This window comes from Pan paniscus, chromosome 2, assembly GCF_029289425.2.
Source record: "Pan paniscus chromosome 2, NHGRI_mPanPan1-v2.0_pri, whole genome shotgun sequence".
NCBI classification, from domain to species: domain Eukaryota; kingdom Metazoa; phylum Chordata; class Mammalia; order Primates; family Hominidae; genus Pan; species Pan paniscus.
In genome coordinates this window covers 185055050-185072944 of record NC_085926.1, presented here as the reverse complement: position 1 = coordinate 185072944, position 17895 = coordinate 185055050, and the positions used below count along the sequence as shown (strand labels likewise).

At 44.3% G+C, this 17895-nt stretch overlaps 1 protein-coding gene across 1 annotated transcript; it reads right to left on the bottom strand.

Moving 5' to 3' along the window:
• Positions 1 to 853: 853 nt before the first annotated feature.
• On the bottom strand, positions 854 to 6005 carry RTP1 (receptor transporter protein 1). The gene is made up of 2 exons (XM_003806637.4): positions 5524 to 6005; positions 854 to 3760 (listed from the first exon to the last, which is right to left on the bottom strand). The coding sequence occupies exons 1-2, from the start codon at positions 5793 to 5795 to the stop codon at positions 3241 to 3243; spliced, it is 792 nt and encodes a 263-aa protein (XP_003806685.1). The 5' UTR covers positions 5796 to 6005; the 3' UTR covers positions 854 to 3240.
• Positions 6006 to 17895: the final 11890 nt, after the last annotated feature.

The following is a 17895-nucleotide window of genomic DNA, read 5'->3' as shown; positions in this document are numbered from 1 at the left end:
TAAGGCCCTAAGCACATACATGCCTGTGTATTTGGGGAACAGCAAAGAAACCAGGGTAGCTACAGAAATGAGGGCAAAGAGCACTAGAGGATGTCAGTAACATGGCTGAAGCCACACCACGTTTGGCCTTGCGGGACTTGGCTTTTACAGAACACAAAAGGGAGCGCAAGAATGGCAGGATCTGACTTAGGTTAAAAGGATTGCCCTGGCTGCAGTGCTGAGAAAAGATCTGTATGGGGAATAGGAAACATCCTCCCCTGTGGGATCCCACTTGTGAGAACCAGAACCAGAAAGTGAAAAAATTCAAACCCTTTTGAGGGAGGCTTAAAAGGAAAAGCCTTTAAAAGGCAGAACTATCCAAAGATGGCATGAGCTGCCTTGGGTGGTAATGACCTCCTGTCACTGGGGGTGCTCAAATACAGGCTGGAGAACTTGTCATTGGAAAGTGTGTAAAAATGCTTTATATGGGCTAATACAGGATGGCACAAAGACAGACTTCAGAATGCTTCATATCGTAAGAGCATCTAAGACCCAGAGACCCAGAGAGAATAATGACCCCCCAAAAGTCCCAGCAGAACCCAATTAAAATCAAATGAGGACCCACAGCTCACATGACCCCATGCTATCATCTTAAAACAAAACAAAAATAAAAACAAAACGCTGTCCCTACTTCAAGTACCTTAATTTAAACTGATTTGCTCTGGGATATGTAAGTTCAAGACATAGAAAGAATGAGTGGTGAAGTGAGAAGGAGACTCTGAATATCGTCACAAGCATAATATGCTAGAGAGGTGAAGATCTGGCTGGAGATGGCTCAGCTTATTGGTTCATTTATTCATTCAATACATTTTTATTGAACATTTGTTATGCATTCAATAGAGGTGAATGAAATCCATGGAGTCTATGCTTTTTGGAACTTACATCCTAGCAGGGATGAGTAATTATAACAAGTTTTATGAGTGTCCCAGCAAGGGTGGCAGAGCTCAGTGACAAAGACTCTCAGAGCAGAACACAGCCATTGTAGCAGCAAACCTGCGGGAGCAAGGGAGTGTGAGGGACGGTGAACTCCCCAGAGCACAGGCTGGGGAGTGAGTAGGGCAGCTAGAGAAAGGGAAGCCGAGCCCCAGTCCTAAAGAATCCAGGGCAAATCATCAAGGAAGATCTCAGGGCTCATTTTTCATAAAACTAGATGCAAAAGGAAGTCTATCCCTCAGTTAGAAGGCATTACACCAGGCAGTACAGGTCGATCACCTGGGTGTTTTATTCTAATTCAGATGCTCAGGTCCCACTTCCCCCAAATTTTGATCCCATTGGTCTGGGGTAGAGGCTGAGTACTTATATTTCTTTAAAATCTCCCCAGAATTTCTGAAGTACAGCCAGGGCTGAAAACTTCTGTAGCAAGCAGATATGTCTGAGAAACCAGAGAGCACCCCCTATATTCCGCTGCACCCACAGTATTCATTTCTTCCTCTAGTCTGCATATTCTGAACACCTACTGTCTAGCAAGTGACTTGCTAGATATCAGGTGTTCAGGATATGCGGACTAGAGGAAGAAATAAATACTCTGTGAATGAAGTAAAGGAAGCCATCGCTGCTTACTTGAATTCGAGCCAGGATAGGAGTAAAACTGACCTTATGCTGATCCCCTGAATGACTGACTTCCATCCCTCCTGACTGTGGACAAGACTGGCCCAAAGCTGGAGCTAGATAGAGCCTTATGTGGCAGTGGGGTCAGGGGGCAGAAGGGAGAAAAGGGGAGACAGGGTGGCGAGATGGAGGGGACCAATAGCTCATTACAGATCTGGGACTGTGGGGGAATCTCAAACACACATTAATGACTACTAAGCCTTATGGAAGATATCCTGTCTTTATTAAAGTGTCCCATCTTTACATAAGTGACCCCCTTCCTCCATCACTACAGATGATGGTGACTTTCTATTAAAGAGGAGAGTAGTCAAGTTTTTAACAGAGGTGGGGTAAATGAGGCCCCTCAAAAGTGCAGCTGCTGCCTCTCCCCACCAATTCCATTCCAGACCCTCCACTGTCAGAAAGTCTCTCCTCCCATTTCAAGCCATATCACATCTCATTTTAGAGCCTTGTAAGGTTCTCCCACATATCTGTGCACTTCCCCATGGACAAAGCATTTTACATCTTTAACGCCCTCTCTCTTGCTGAAGATATCCCATCCCTGTGGCTTTAGGGGGACAGCTGATCTTTGGCAAGAGGCCTCATGCTTGGCCAATGTGAGAAAGCCATTCAACTATAATTTCAGCAAAGAACCCAGGAGGCCAGGCCCCTGCTCCTGAATTCTGGCCATCAGCACTGCTGAGAATCTGCTAGACTTGGTCCCTGAACTCTGAAGACCCTCCATTATAAGGCCTCCCAGAGATTTTGTGCTTTGCTTCTAAAACTCTGTCTTCTGAACCTCCCCTAAATTCTCTGCCAGTTAATACGCAGTGGGTGAGAAGCCTAGCTCTATGAGACCCCACCCCAACCACCATCTTTCAGGCAGGCAGACCCCAGAATCTGCCCTGAGTGGAAAGAAGCTGGAATCTGAGAAACAAAAAAAAGAGACCCTGTGTACCTGGCAGCAAAGGAACAGCCTGATGTCCCACCTCTTGCACTTCAAGGGAAACCTCTGCTGCGGGTGTGAAGGCAGAATCACGGATGAGGCTCACAGGGTGGGCAAAGAAGCTTATTTAAGGCTGCAGCTAGAGAAAGTGGGAGATCATGAGGGGCAGGGGTGAGGGACTAATAAGAGCAAGGTCGAGCTCATTACTGTGGAAAGCCCTTTTGAAATCACCCAGTCCTCTAATTTTCAAACTTTTTAAAAGTAGTTAAACTTTTTTTTTTTTTTTTTGGTACAAAAATCTTAAATGGAACCCCATCTAAAGTAAAGCTGTTCTGATCGAAGCAAGAGGAGGAGGTAGGAGTTGGAGGATGGGTGTTTAGACCAGGAGTTGGAGACACCCACTAGCTTAGCCTACTTTCCAAATCCAAAAGTCCCTGAGCCACCTACGCAGAACTCTGGGGTCCTGGGTTTCACTATGATAAACCAATGATCTTGCCCAAACCCTAAGTTTTATAGATGGAAAAACTGTATAATTTGTCCAAGATCCCCACTGAGTCAGTGACATCACCAGCGCTAGAAGTTTACACTATTCTCAACCCACGTCTCTCCTCTACCCTCGCATCAGCTAACTGGCACCCTCGACAGGCTCTGGGCCCAACCACGGAATCTTATACGGAGCTACGGAAAGAGAACTGCAGGTAGATGATCAGCAGCAGGACCGTGGCCCAAAACAAGCACCAAGGGATAGAGCAGAAGTTCCAGCCTGAGCCCGTCTCGTCCTGCGACTTGGTGGGGCTGGGCGCCCGGGAGAAGGTGTAGGTGGTCGCCTCCTCCTCCAGCAGCTTCTCGCTGGGCTTCCAGTGCACGATGCCCTCCTGGCAGGCCTCGCAGAACTCTCCGCGGTGCCGCCGGTTGTCCTGGCGGCTGGCCACGTGGATGCGGTACTGGCCGCCGCGCTCGCCGTAGCACTGCTCGCGCAGGCTGGTGATGAGATTGTCCACCAGGCCCTCGATGTTCTCCTCCAGCATGCTGGACTCGTCCAGCCGCGCCGTGCCGCACTCGTAGCACAGCTGCTTGAAGACGCGCATGCGCACCGAGCCCGCCCGCTGGGCGCGGTCCAGGAACATGTGGAAGAGGATGACCACGTAGGGCGACTGCCAGGTGTGCCAGCACCAGGAGCAGTGGAACCTGCGGAGACGGGAGGAGAGGGAGGAATAGAAGACGGGCGGAGGTGGTGGAAACAGCCCTAGGAATGGCGTGAGGGGACGTGGAGGCTAAGCAGAGCCTGGAGGTGGAGGAAGTGTGTTGCCGGCGCCCTGGGTTCATTAGCTTTCCCCAGGAAGCCACTCAGCCTTGCAAGTGCCCCTAGGACTACAGCAGGTTCCTCAGGATGTCACCGGGCATCCAGCAGTGCTCTACCTCCTCAGCGCTTTCCAGAGGCCTAACTCCCAACACCCCAGCATTGGGCGTCATTCTTATTCCTCATGGGCAAAATGCGCGTGGTGCACTAGGTGAGTCCTTCCTTCTCACACCAGATAAGAAACACATAATCCATCTGCACATTTCTATCTGTTAACACTGACTGTGAACAGGCTAGATCCAAATTAGGAGAAAATGACACCATTACTAGCTATCAACGTCCAGGCCAGTGTCAGAGTTAATGCATCACAAGGCCTGGAGGTGGAGGCAGTCTGTGCCCAGATCCCCAAGGCCTGTAGTCTCCCAGGCCTGACTGGGGCCAGCTGGGGATTACAGGTCCCCAGCCAGGTCTGGGGCAGCCACAAGCCCTCCCCACTCAGCCCCCACAGCCTTCCAGGTCTTCAAGAAGCTCCTGATCCTGCCTGTAAGTGTCCAGCCCTTGACACCCCTCCTGTCAGCCAGTTTAGGAGCTTCACATTTTCATTCTCTTCTTGTTCACACATCTTTTGGGGACTGTTTCCTCTCTCAGACCAGACTACAAAACCTGGATTGAAAAATGTCGTAACTAGAGGGACCTGGAAATCACCTAATTAATGTTTTCTTTTATGCTGAGACAGAGTGAGAGAGGCATCCATGTACACACAGCTAGAGGCAGAACCGGCGCCCAGCACGTAACAGGTGCCCAGTAATGTTTCCTGAATTGAAGTGAATTGGCTGAACCAGGGCAAGCAGGAAGGCCTTGCTTCTGACTTCCAGGCTGCACCACTCAGCCTCCCCATCTTATGTCTCAAAGGTAAGCCCCTACACTCTGGACCCATGAACAAGAGTGCTAGAAATTCATCTCAGATAGTTTTTACATACTAATCACCTAGAACTCTTCTTGAAATCAGATTCTGATTCAGATCTAAAAGGGGCCCAAGATTCTGCTTTCCTAACAAATTCCAGCTGATGCCGATCCTGCTGCTCTGTGGACCACAGGCTAACCTCTCACTGTGCAAAAGGAGAAAGCCAGGTCCAAGAAGAAAATCGAGTTCCTCAATAGCCATGGAGCCAATGGCAGAGCCAGTTTCTGGCACATCTCATGTATTCAATATTTTAAGTGAAATTAAGTTGAGTTAAATAGATTTAAACCGGTCCCAGGACCAGAGCACGGACGTCTCGACCCCCAGTGGGCCTCAAACCCTTCTTCTCTGGTTTTAAACTACTTTTTAAGAGACTGTTAAAATAGAAAATATGTAAAATGTCAGTGTGTAGGACTCATACGTATATTCTATGTCTTTATTTTCCAGACGGAAAAATTGTGACTCAGAGAGGAAGAGTAACACAGGTGATCAGTAGAAGGGCTGAAATCCAACTCAAGTGTCGTAGTTCCCAGTTAGGGACTCTTTCTCTGACTTCCAGTCTACGCCAGCCTAATAGTGAGATTGAAGCTAAACACTTGGGTTCTACGTAATCTTCCTCTCCTTGGAAGGTGCCCCAGAGCTAGGGACCTAGAGGTGGCCTGCAGGGATCCACCTTCCTGGGCTACTCACCTGCCTGAAGCATGCAATTCCAGGTACTGCTTCCAACCAGGGCTCAGCACATTGTGCTTGAGGTTGGGGTCTATGATGAGGTCCCAGCTGTCAGCCGGCTTTGCCTCCTCCATCTTCTCATAGAAGACTTTCTTCCACTCATCTGTGGTCACGCTTTTACACATGGTCTCGTCAGTAGTGAGGGAAGGCAATTTCCACCTTAGTGAGAACACGGAGAGTGAGGGTAGGTGCAGGGCAGGGCAGCGCAGTCTCCACGGTCTAAAAATCCTCATCGACAAGACCAGGAGGAAGCAGGACCCAGCTCCCTCCTTTGTCCGCAGTGGAACCTGTTTCCACGGCAACCAGGCAGGTTGCCAGAAGACAGAGCTTGGGGAGGAGGGAGTCTCTGAAGAGGTGTTTCAAGGCCCTGAACTGAAATTGCAGAGGCAGAGTTTGTGGGTCTAAATGATCAAGACAGAGTGGGGACCTGACCAGAGATTGAGCTTCAGACCATCTCACCCTGGCCTGGAAAGAGTATGGGGAGGTGAGGACTGGGAACTGGCTCAGTTTCACCTTGCCGCCCCCTGGAGGCATCATCAGCATCTGGCTGCTATGGTAACCATGATGCCTTAGGCAGCCAAGGAGAAATGAAGGATGGGGAGATGTAAATTTGTTAGTAGATGGAGCAATAATAATAAACTCTCTCTCGGCTTCCCCAGCCATCTTGTGACCAGCACTTTGCCATTTTCAAAACACAATTGGAGGTCTCTTAAGTTATGATTACTATTGTTGCAGTACAGATCAGGAGCCTAGGACTCACCTAGCCTATAAATGGCAGAGCCTGTATACAAATTCAAGCTGTTGACCCCAGTCCGGTTCACTAATTCATTCATTTCAAACATATCCGAGCATGTGGGTAGGGTTTGCAGACATGTGCCAAGCTCTATGTCAGTGCTTGTAGCTGACTGTGTACTGAATAACTGTGCAATAGGATCCACGCTGCAATGGCCTTGTGCAAGAACAGCCACCTGTGCACAAAGGTAGGAGCATTGCATCAGCCAGGCAGGAGCAGACAAGATTCTTTCCAAGCTGATTATAGAAGCGCAGAAGAGGAGCACCACCCACAGGCAAAACAGCCTTTACTATACATGCCTCTGCTGCTATTTTTAATAAATTATTTTTCCTTTTAAAAAATCATATGGGTTTATTCTAGAAAAAATACAAAATATAGATGAAAGAAAAGAGAAGTAAGACTCTTCCATAATACCCCACACATTATGATATGTACGTCCCGCTTACCATTTTTCTGTACATGTACAAGTGTATGTGTGTGTATATACACACACATTCTGTACACCACATACATTCTATATACCACATTGTGACATTTTCAAAAAATAATATATCATGAATATTTTTCTAGGTCATATTCCGTAGTAGTATATTATGGGCTACCTATATTCTGTTATATGGATAGGCATAATTTATTTAGCCAATCCTGTCTTTTAGGGCATTTTGGTTTTATTTCAGTTTCTCACATTACACTCTTCCCATCTATTTGTATAAACTTGTTGACGAAGCTCATCGCATGCATTAGAGACAACACTTCCTACAATTGGAAAACACGTCTCTTGACTCCACTCTCTCCAAAAGCTTGGTGTGGCTAGCAGAATCTGAGCAGGCTCTTCAAACAGTATGAATTTTGGACAGCCAGCAGATCTTGAAGTTTAGTGATGAAAAAGAGGGACTTAAAATCACCCATCTGATACCAGAAACCATCTTCCAAGTGCTTCTCCTGCCGCTTCATGGATGTTTGATGCCTTGATTTACACTATTTTAACCTCAGTTTATTCATCTTCTCAGTGGGATAATAACAAAACAGTATCTGCTGTGATTAAAAGCAGGGGCTTTAGAATGGCTTGCCTGGTTGTGGTGGTGGTGGTGTTGTTGTTGTTGTTGTTGTTGTTGTTGTTGTTGTTACAGAGTCTCGCTCTGTTGCCCAGGCTGGAGTGCAATGGCACAATCTCGACTCACTGCAACCTCCACCTCCCAAGTTCAAGTGATTCTCTTGCCTCAGCCTCCCAAGTAACTGGGATTACAGGCATGCGTCACCACACCTGGCTGATTTTGTATTTTCCGTAGAGATGGGATTTCACCATGTTGGCCAGGCTGGTCTCAAACTCCTGACCTCAGGTGATGTGCCTACCTTAGCATCCCCAAGTGCTGGGATTACAGGCATGAGTCACCGTGCCTGGCTGCTTTTACAAAAAAAAAAATTTCCATATAGACTCATAGGTAGCAATTCTAATGTATATAATCTGTATCTTTTCATCCCAGTAAAAAATACATGTTAATGTTTTATGTGAATATAATTTTAATTTGCATAGTAACAGCAATCACCATATAGCACTTACTATATAGCAATCACTATACAGCACTTACCTGGTAAGTGCGTAGAAAGCATTGTTCTGGTGCTTTATAAATATTAATTTATTTCATTCAATAACAAACTTGACAGGTAGGTAACAGCAGCAGCAGCTCCATTTTACAGATATGTGAGCTAAAGTCTAGAGGTTAGATAACTTGCACAAGATTTAACAGCTAATAACTAGTTGAACTGGGACTTAAACCTATATGACTGTCTACAAAGCCCCAGCTTTAGCCATTGTGATGCTCAGCGTGGAATCTAGAACATAACATTTGCTAATTAAATATGTGTTTCTTCATCACTCACGTGGCCATTACAGACCCCAAGAATTGCAAATGAAGTTTATATCATTTCAGCAAATGGTTCACTGGGGCCCCCCCACACTGAGGCCACATCTCCCCAGAAGAGGGGTGAGTTGTACTTGACCCACCAGGCTCCCTGCTACTGCTGGGGATGCTGCCTCCACTGCCAAACTTAATGAAGCAATGGTGTCCACAGACCCCTGATACTCAGTATAAATATTTTAGAGCTGAGAGAGATATTTAGCTTGAAATCTTACCAAAGAAAATATGGTACAGAAAGTCATCTCTAGGCACAGCAACCCTGTAAAGCCTCAATCATTTGATGCCAGGCATCTTGGCTCAGTGGAGAGAGCACTGAACTGGGAGTCAGGAGACACATAGCCCAGCTCTGCTCCTGGCTGACATTGTGACCTTGGGCAAGCCACTAATTTCCCTTGGCCTCAGTTTGTCCATCTGTTCAATGAAGAATTAGGGTAGATGACAAAGGTAAGCTCCCCTCTAACTTTAGTCATGTATGGTTTCAAACAGCTTTATACTTAGAAAACTGAATCCTGGGAGGGCAGGAGGTAGGATGGAGGCCACTGGTTGGAAGAGGGAAGCTTCTAAAGAGGCATGGCAGGTAATGCCTGGAGCCAGGCTCTGTTTCCTGGGGCCTGCTATATAGTTGACGATCTCTGGGGAGGTGCTTCTCTACTAGATTTGTACTGAACACAGCAAGAAGGACAGAAATTAAATATATCAAGCCACTGAACATTAACATTGGAAAACCCATTTTTTATGTAGAGACGGGGTCTTGCTGTGTTGCCCAGGCTGGTCCCAAACTCCTGGGCTCAAGCAAACCTCCTGCCTCCACCTCCCAAAGTGCTAAGATCACAGGCATGCGCCATCTCACCTGGCCGGCATTGGGAAAAACTTTTAAGTTCTTCAGGACCCTTCATTAAACTTTTAGTCCTTCAAGTCAGTATTCTTACCTCTGAATTAAGGCAACCAACACCTAAATAAGTAAACTCGTTTAACTAACCTCACAGATATGATGGGAACTGCCTCAGGTGGGAGCTACCGACCAAAATGAGAATGGGGGCTGTGGACCTTCCCAGAAAATACGTGAAGCTGAGAGGAGCTTATAACAAACAGTGCTACCCAGAGCAAATCCTCTAGAAGTATTGTGCAGGTGTTGCTACAATAAACACTATGATGACAGAAGACAGAAAGTAAGAATCACCAGAGGGGTGTGTGTGTGTGTGTGTAACCAGCTGATGCAATCCCCATTGGCACAAATTAAGTTTTATTTAGAACCCAAGCTTGCTGTGCAGAGGCCAATATAATGCATCCTTCTGGATAGCAGAGTATTTTCTCTAATAAAAATTTCTATCAAGACAGAAAAAAATACTGTGGTATTGCAACTTGCTCTCTATCAAATGACCTCTAACACCATGGAATCTACAATTTAGAGAATGCCAATTCAGACATCTCTAAAGCTGTTGGCCTCACCCTGGCCAATTTCTTAAAGTTTGTGATCATGTTTTAAGTGGATAAAATGCTTTAAATTAAGTTCCCAACTAGAAAATAGAGCAATGAAAAGAAAAAACAAGCCTCTAATTTTTTTTCTTGAAATGATGCACTCATGAAAAATTCTCAACTATGCACAATTTTCTATCCCTAAATGGCATTTGAGAAGAAGGAGGGGTGTGTTTTAGGGCTGGACCCATGACTGGAAGTTTCTACTGGTACCCTGTACCAAAGATCTAAATGTGCCTCACAGTCCCAAAACAAAGACTCTTTCCTTCCAGAACGCCCCAACATTGCTGGACCAGAACAGTAAGCCCCTCCCTCTGTTGATTTAATGATATTAAGAGCCCATGTAGTAGTCTCAACTTTAAAGGAATTTTTAATTTTCTTCTCTAATGGCAACATTTTTTTTCCTTGGGTACTAAGATTTCTAAAATAGCAGAGATCAAAGTTATGGGTACAGAAAGAAAAGGGAAAAAAAACTAGTTTACCATTAGGGCTAATTTTGAGAAAGCCAGTCCATTCTACCCTTTAATTCTTGGAACTAAGCACTATATCATCATGGTTGCTAATTCTGAGCATGTACCACATCCTGGAGAACATTATCCTAGCCCTGCAAGGTCCTGTCCCCCAGCTGATTCTATAACTGAGTCTTCCAAAGACCACCACATTGTTCAATCAGGCCAACTACTTCAGGATTATGGGTGATATAGTTAAGACTAATGAATTTCACGAGTGTGAGCTCATTACCAGATTTCCTTTACTTTGAAATGAGTTGCCAGTCAGAAGCAATGCTATATGGAATATCACAATGGTATATAAGGAATTCTCTAAATCCACTGCTAAGTGCCTGATATGGTTTGGATTTGTGTCCCCACCCAAATCTCATGTCGAATTGTAATCCCCAATGTTGGAAGAGGGTCCTGGTGGGAGGTGATTGGATTATAGTGGTGGATTTCCCCCTTGCTGTTCTGGTGATAGTGAGTGAGTTCTCATGAGATCTGGTTGTTTGAATGAGTGTAGCACCTCCCCCTTCACTCTCTCTTCCTCCTGCTTCAGCCACGTAAGACAAGCCTGCTTTCCTTCACCTTCCGTCATGATTGTAAGTTTCCTAAGGCCTCCTCAGCTATGCTACCTGTACAGCCTATGGAACCCTGAGCCAATTAAACCTCTTTTCTTTATATTAATAAATTACCCAGTCTCAGGTATTTCTTTTTTGCAGTGCAAGAATGGACTAATACAACGCCCAAATTCCAAAAACAGAGAGAGACCAACACTGAACAATTGATTGGGCCATGATTCCATGGGAAACAACCAACGACCTGGTGGCAAGTTGATTACACTGGACCATTTCCATCAAGGAAGGGATAGACCTTTGTTTTCACTGGAAGAAACAATTACCGTGAATGTGGACTTCCCTTCCTCTCCACAATGCCTCTGCCATTTGTGAACTTTCATAATGCCTTATTCACCATTATGGTATTTCTCCACTTGGGTCTTTCCTTTTAGCTGCTCAGGCTTCTTCACTACATGGTAGTTTGTTTCCAAGAAGATTCATTCTAGGAAGAATAAATGGAAGCTTCCAGTCCTCCTTAAGGCTAGAGTCAGAAGTCCCATAACATCACTGCTGTCATATTCTGTTGATGAAAGCAATCACAGGGCCAGCCCGATATAGGGGAATGGGAAATAAACTTCAACTCTTGATGGGGAAATTGCCTGTGCCTATAGGAAGGGAAGGAATTGGTGGCAGCCATCTTTGGAGACTTTCTACCACAGTACCTGATTATTTTTCTTCATCCTTCAAAGAGCTTAGTGCCTTGAGAACACTATGTCCAATTCTATGATGTAGGTAGAGGTTGACATTATTTTGCAAAAAAAAAAAAAAAAAAAAAAGCAAACTAAGGATCAAAAAGGCAAAGTAGCCAAAGAGTAAACTAATCCAGCAAGTCCAATCCCAAAACATAGCCAGATAGGAACAGTAGGGCTGCTCCCTTTGGGTCAAAGCAAAGGAAACATTATAGGTACCCAGCCTGCCAGTACCACCCACCTCTGCATGCCCAGTCATGATTTATAAGAATCTCTTCCTTTGCTTCCCCTCCACCCCAACAGCAACCATTGAACTTCTTTTCCAAGCTCTTGCTCAATTTTGTGAGGCATATGTGCCTACCATCAGCGAGGGCCCTTCAGAGATATACAGCCCAAAATCCAAAGTCCCCCAGTCTTCATTCTCTAGAAGTTTTATCCCCATAAAACTCTGTGCTTTTTTTTTTTTCAGAGATGGGTTCTGTCTATGTTGCCCAAGTTACACTTGAGCTCTCAGGCTCAAGCAATCCTCCTTTTCAGCCTCCTGAGTAGCTGGAATTATAGGCACACATCACTGTGCCCAGTCTATGTGTTTTGTTTTTTCTATGTTTGTTTTTTGAGACAGGGTCTCACTCTGTCACTCAGACTGGAGTGCAGTGGTTCAATCATGGTTCACTGCAGCCTTGATCTCCTGGGCTCAAGTGATCCTCCCACATCAGCCTCCCAAATAACTGGAACTACAGGCATGCACCATCACGATCAGCTGAATTTTTAATTTTTTTTTTTTTTTTTTTTTTGTAGAGGTATGGTCTCACTGTGTTGCCTCGGCTGGTCTCAAACTCCTGGGCTCACGTGATCTTCCCACCTCAGCCTCCCAAAGTTCTAAGACTACAGGCATGCACTACTGCCCAGTCTCTCTGCTTTTTTTTTTTTTTCAAGTGCAAGATCTTGTCTTTGAGAAGAGCATTCATCAGAAAATGTTCTATGGATATTACCAAGGGAACAGTGCCATGGTCCAGGAAGTGAAGAAGGGCATACTTGAGAGAAATTATCAAGTCCTCAAAAACTAATTTCCCTATTTTCAGGATATTTGATCTAAAATAAAAGACAGCTTCCTTCCCCTTATTCTGAAGAAGGGGCAAGGCAACATTACATGTGGGGAAGCAACAATGTTATTCATTTATTTGTTTTTTAAAACACTCTGAATTATCAACTACCATGTGCCAGGCTCTATACTGGACACATGGGATATAGAGATAAATTAGTCTCACTCATTTCATGTCCAGTGAACGTCAATAGCCAGGTGACCCACACTAACCCAGAGCCTTTGGCTTAGGACATGAAGACTGAGCCTTAAGCATGTTCCTGTTGCCAAGCAGCCACTATTATGGGAACGTATCTTCAGACTGTACCCCCAAGAGATTCTTCCTGAAGCAGTTTTGGAAAGATATGCAACCGTTCAACCCTAATAACATTTCATGGAAGGTCTAGTAGGAAATGAAGTCACTGTACATTATCAGACCGTCTTACTGTGGTTGAATGGCATACTCATGGAGTCCAGAAGACAGGACACAACTTTCCTTTACTCTTCCATCAAGTCTCCAATAGGTCCACTGAGAGTCCACCTAGAATGCATGTCCAGAACTTCCCCTTATTTTTTCTGGTCTCCTTTCTAGGTCTTCTCTTTGATCTCTTCTGCTCTTCTACTTTCTCTTCAGGACCTTGCTTCAATCTTCGGTGTAGAGTATCTATAAGCTAATAACCTTTCTCCCACTAATACTGACCACATTCCATTGCATAGCTGTCATTTCTTACCATGCTAACAAAGTTTATGTCTCTTTTTTCTATTATATCAAAGACCTCTACTCACTAGGGTAAAAAGAAAGAAAGAAAGTAGAGGAAGGAGTAGAAAAAAATCCATTCTGATGCACACTTGCCCTCCTTCTGAGCATGATCTTTCCAAGAAAAGCAATAAAACAAGAAAACTTGGTCCTCTCTTTTGCAAATGAGAGGAAACCGCTCTGGACAGCAGATGTGTATTTCACAGTGGCCACAGAATAAACCTGAATCACATTTGCATTCAGTCACTTTGGCTGAGTCTCTACCATATGACCTGAAAATACAAAGATGTATAGAACAGAATTATGGAGTAAAAGGGATCTTGGAAATTATCTAGTCTAATCCTAATCAGATGTGCCAGTGACTCTGAGACATTTCATATGAAGACATAAATAGGCATAAAATAATCAGATTTTAATTTAGTGAGAAAGTGGTTCTTCATATAGAATGAGGAGACTTCACTGTCTATCTTTAGACAGACCCAGTGATCTGGGATTAGGGTTGCCTCTGAAATTGAAGTAATAACCAATGCCTATTGAGAGCCAAGCAGTTACCTAGCCTGAATGTGAACATTTCCAGTGACGTGGAGCTCGTTATCCAGTGATAGTAGCACTCTCTAACCCCTGGCTATTAAGAAGCTCTTCTTTACTGAGTGCCACCATCTCACTTTCAAAACCTTGACTCTCTGTGCCTTGCAATAGAAAGCACTTAACAACGTGCCAGCCCACAGTAAGCAAGCAGTTAATATGGACTACTTTCGGGAAGTGAAAGGGGTGTTGTGGTTTTATTGTTACCACTATTAAAGCCTATGTTTATAAGTTGTGAAATTCTGCATTGGCAGAACACCACTGGCTTGTTTTAGTCTTTAAACATGAAAGCTTTTTTAAAGAATACCTTGTAATGAGCTGAAATGCAACTTTAGGAGAAAGACGGAGCACTATTTATTCTACTCTCTGACATAATTTTCCATAATGGCAAAACAATCTCTATTTGTTAATCTGAATATTATGGAAACTTTCAAGCACATAGAAAAGCAAAACAGGCAATGAAACTCCATGTGCCCAACACCCAGCTTCAGTAACCATCAGTTATATGTCTTCTAAAACATTTTCTTTAACCCAATATCTGAGATTTCCTTCAAATAATATGGGTAGGGGTGTAGATGAAATATGATTGACCATGAGTTGGTAACGTTGAGGGTGAGTAGTAGATACATGGACATTTATTATACTATTCTATGTATTTTTGTATATTGAAACTTTCCATGATAGAAAGTAAATAAATAAATAAGCATTTTTCTTTTGCTTACTGCATTAGTCAGAATTCTCCAGAGAAACAGAACCAATAGGAAAAAGAGAGAAAGAGAGAGAGAGAGTATAAGGGATTGGCTGACATAATTATAAGGACTGAAAAGCCCATGATCTCCCCTCTGTGAGCTGAAGACCTAGGAAAGCTGGTGGTGTAGCTACAGTTCAAGTCAAAAAGCTTGAGAACCCAGAGGACCAATGGTGTAGGTTACAGTTCAAGAGATGTCCCAGTTCAGGTAATCAGGCAAAAGAGTGAATTCTTCCTTCCTCTGCCATTTTGTTCTATTCTATCCCTCAACAGATTGGATGATGCCCCACCTACACTGAGAAGGGCAATCTACTTTCCTCAGTCTACAGATTCAAATGCTAATCTCATTTGGAAACACTTCACAGAGACACACCAGAAATAATGTTTAACCAAATATCTGCACCCCATGGACCTGTCAAAGTGACACATGAAATTAACCATCATTGTTCTCTCCTAAATTTTTGCTTTCAAAACAGTGAACTCATGTCCTTGCTCCTTGTAGCTGTGGACTTCTAGTTTAATCTTCTGGGGTCTGAATTTTTCCATACTGTTCCTATCATTGTAATAATAAACTTACATATGTAAAACAGTTCAAAAATGTTCCTGTTACAGCCTCACATATACTTACCAATGAATGTCTATATTTGAAATACTCAGGGAACACATAAGAGTAGGTAATTAGCACAATACATAGGTCTATTATCTAGAAGCCTGGCTTCTCAGGTCAAAAGAATTGTCATTTTTCTAAGGCCTCAACTTTTGATTGGCTTTACCTTGGAGGTTAATTTATAAGTTTCCACGGAATTTGGGGGTTGTGATAATTTGACATAGGTGAATGAAATTGGAAAGTCATGTACATCAGGCAAACAGGACAAAAGGCAGTGAAACAACCAGGTGCATCCTTCACTACTAGTCACATCAGTTGTGAAGTCCATTACTTTATCAAAAACTGTTCTCACTTTCTCTTGAAAGCCAATGTTGGTCTCTCAAGGATCTAAGTTAATTCCTTTGTAGACCTCATTCAGGAGAAGAGGGCTAAGGGAGTCCTCACTTGTTAGCCACTAAGGAACCAAGAATCCTCAAACTGCAGATTCTCTCTTTGGTGTCCCAGAGCAGATATTTACTTCCCTGGGACCCAATCCTTGACCTAGATTAACTCCTGTATGAATCACAGAGAGAAGTTCCAGTAAGAAAGAGCCCTGATCTACATATCCTGGAGGGAGGGCCTTCCCTTGAGCTAGGTATAGGCTACACCTCACCTTGTGGTTAGGGGTGGCAGGATGGTTAGTGCCAGACACAGCCTGAAAGAGAAGTAGGAAAGGTGAGCCCTGAGGCTAGAATGGGCAATGTCCCAGGACTGAGAGGCTGGCCAGCAGGGCAGGTGTGAGGTCAGTCTTATTGCAGGCTGTCTGAGGCAGCAGATCCAGGAGGTGCACCTCTCTCAGCTTCCAGGAGCCAAGCCCTGCTCAGGAAGAGAGATGACTTTCATACCAAGTAGGAGGCCAAGGGGCCTAAAGCTCCTTATCTGTAAACCCATGGGGAACAGATTCAGAAGGCCCAATCAAATAAACACTCCAGCCCAGAACCGGCCAAGTCTGCACCAGAATAAACTCATGAGTCATACTGACCCTGGTGTTGCCTTACATGGCAGCTAACAAGGCTGGCTAGTCTAAGGGCTTTGGCATCCGTAGCCTTTTTGGTTTAGCACTACCTTTACTATTTTAACTTCTTGCCGTTGTTTGACTGACTGGTATTTCAGGCATCTTGGACCCATGCTTCTGAAAGCAGCTGACATCTGGTGTGATAAAATGGTGACCTATACCCCTGTATATCTATGCAGGTCTGTCTCAGGCGTAAATATGAAACTCGGTTAATACATTCTACATTGATAACTCTCAGAAACTACAGGAGAGAGATAGTATTAGCAAGACCTGTGTGGAAAGAACAAGAAAGGGAGAAATGACAGGTCTGCATTCTGTCACTGCTGAGACTTGCCATGTGACCAAAGAACGTGGCCTCTCTGCTTCTACATTTCTGTGTACTTAAAATCAGTAGAACCATATTACCTGATCTCAAAGTTTCCTTCCTGCTCTAGCAATTTGTGGGTCACAATTACATGAAACACCTATAGCTTTGGTAAAGGCAAAATGACCCTCTCCCAAACCTCTTAGATACTCAGAAACATATATAAGGAGCTACTTTCTATTTTCCCCATGAAGGAGTATTGCTGTGCTCATAAATTTTCCTTATTAAATATTTTCAGAATAAATATGAAATGATGGCTATCTACAAGCCTCCCCCAGTTTTTTAATGTCCAAAGTTATAACCACTCCCTGATCTAGACAGTTCTTGGCTATACCTTTACCCGAATCTATATGTCCTCCAATATTTCCTGATTCCAAGTAAACTCAGCAGGACCTACACAAAAAAGAAAAAAAAAGCATGTAACCATGGAAATCAAGCCCTGCTCTCACACTGTAGGGCTGCCCCACTGGGTGAACTGCTCAGCGAGGCACTCAAGTTCCAACCCATGATCTGGTCTCATTTAACTTGCAAAGCACAGCTCCTACCACCTGACCGATTCTCAACAGACATAGCGGATGCTTTTCCTTTCCCACAAAAGGCTGCATAATCCCACCTCCATTTCTTTGTTCTTGCTCTTTCTTCTACCTAAAATGTCTCATTCCCCTCTTCATGGCGCATTCTTTTATCCAGCCTGGTGTTCTTCTCTCCTATTCTCTCCTATACTTGGGCTGAGGAGGAGGCAAGTTTCTATACTCTCTTTAGCAGCCCACATTTTCCATACCACAGCATTTATAAGGATTGCTAGCACTTAATGAGCACTTACTATATGCCAAGCAGGTACCCTGCTAAAGATTTACATTTTCTTCTGATATCAACCCTATGATAGGTGCTTGTTTTTCCACTTTCATGCGCGTCCGTGTGAAGAGACCACCAAACAGGCTTTGTGTGAGCAACATGGCTGTTTATTTCACCTGGGTGCAGGCGGGCTGAGTCTGAAAAGAGAGTCAGCGAAGGGAGATAGGGGTGGGGCCGTTTTATAGGATTTGGGAAGGTAATGGAAAATTACAGTCAAAGGGGGTTGTTCTCTGGTGGGCAGGGGTGGATCTCACAAAGTACATTCTCAAGGGTGGGGAGAATTACAAAGAACCTTCT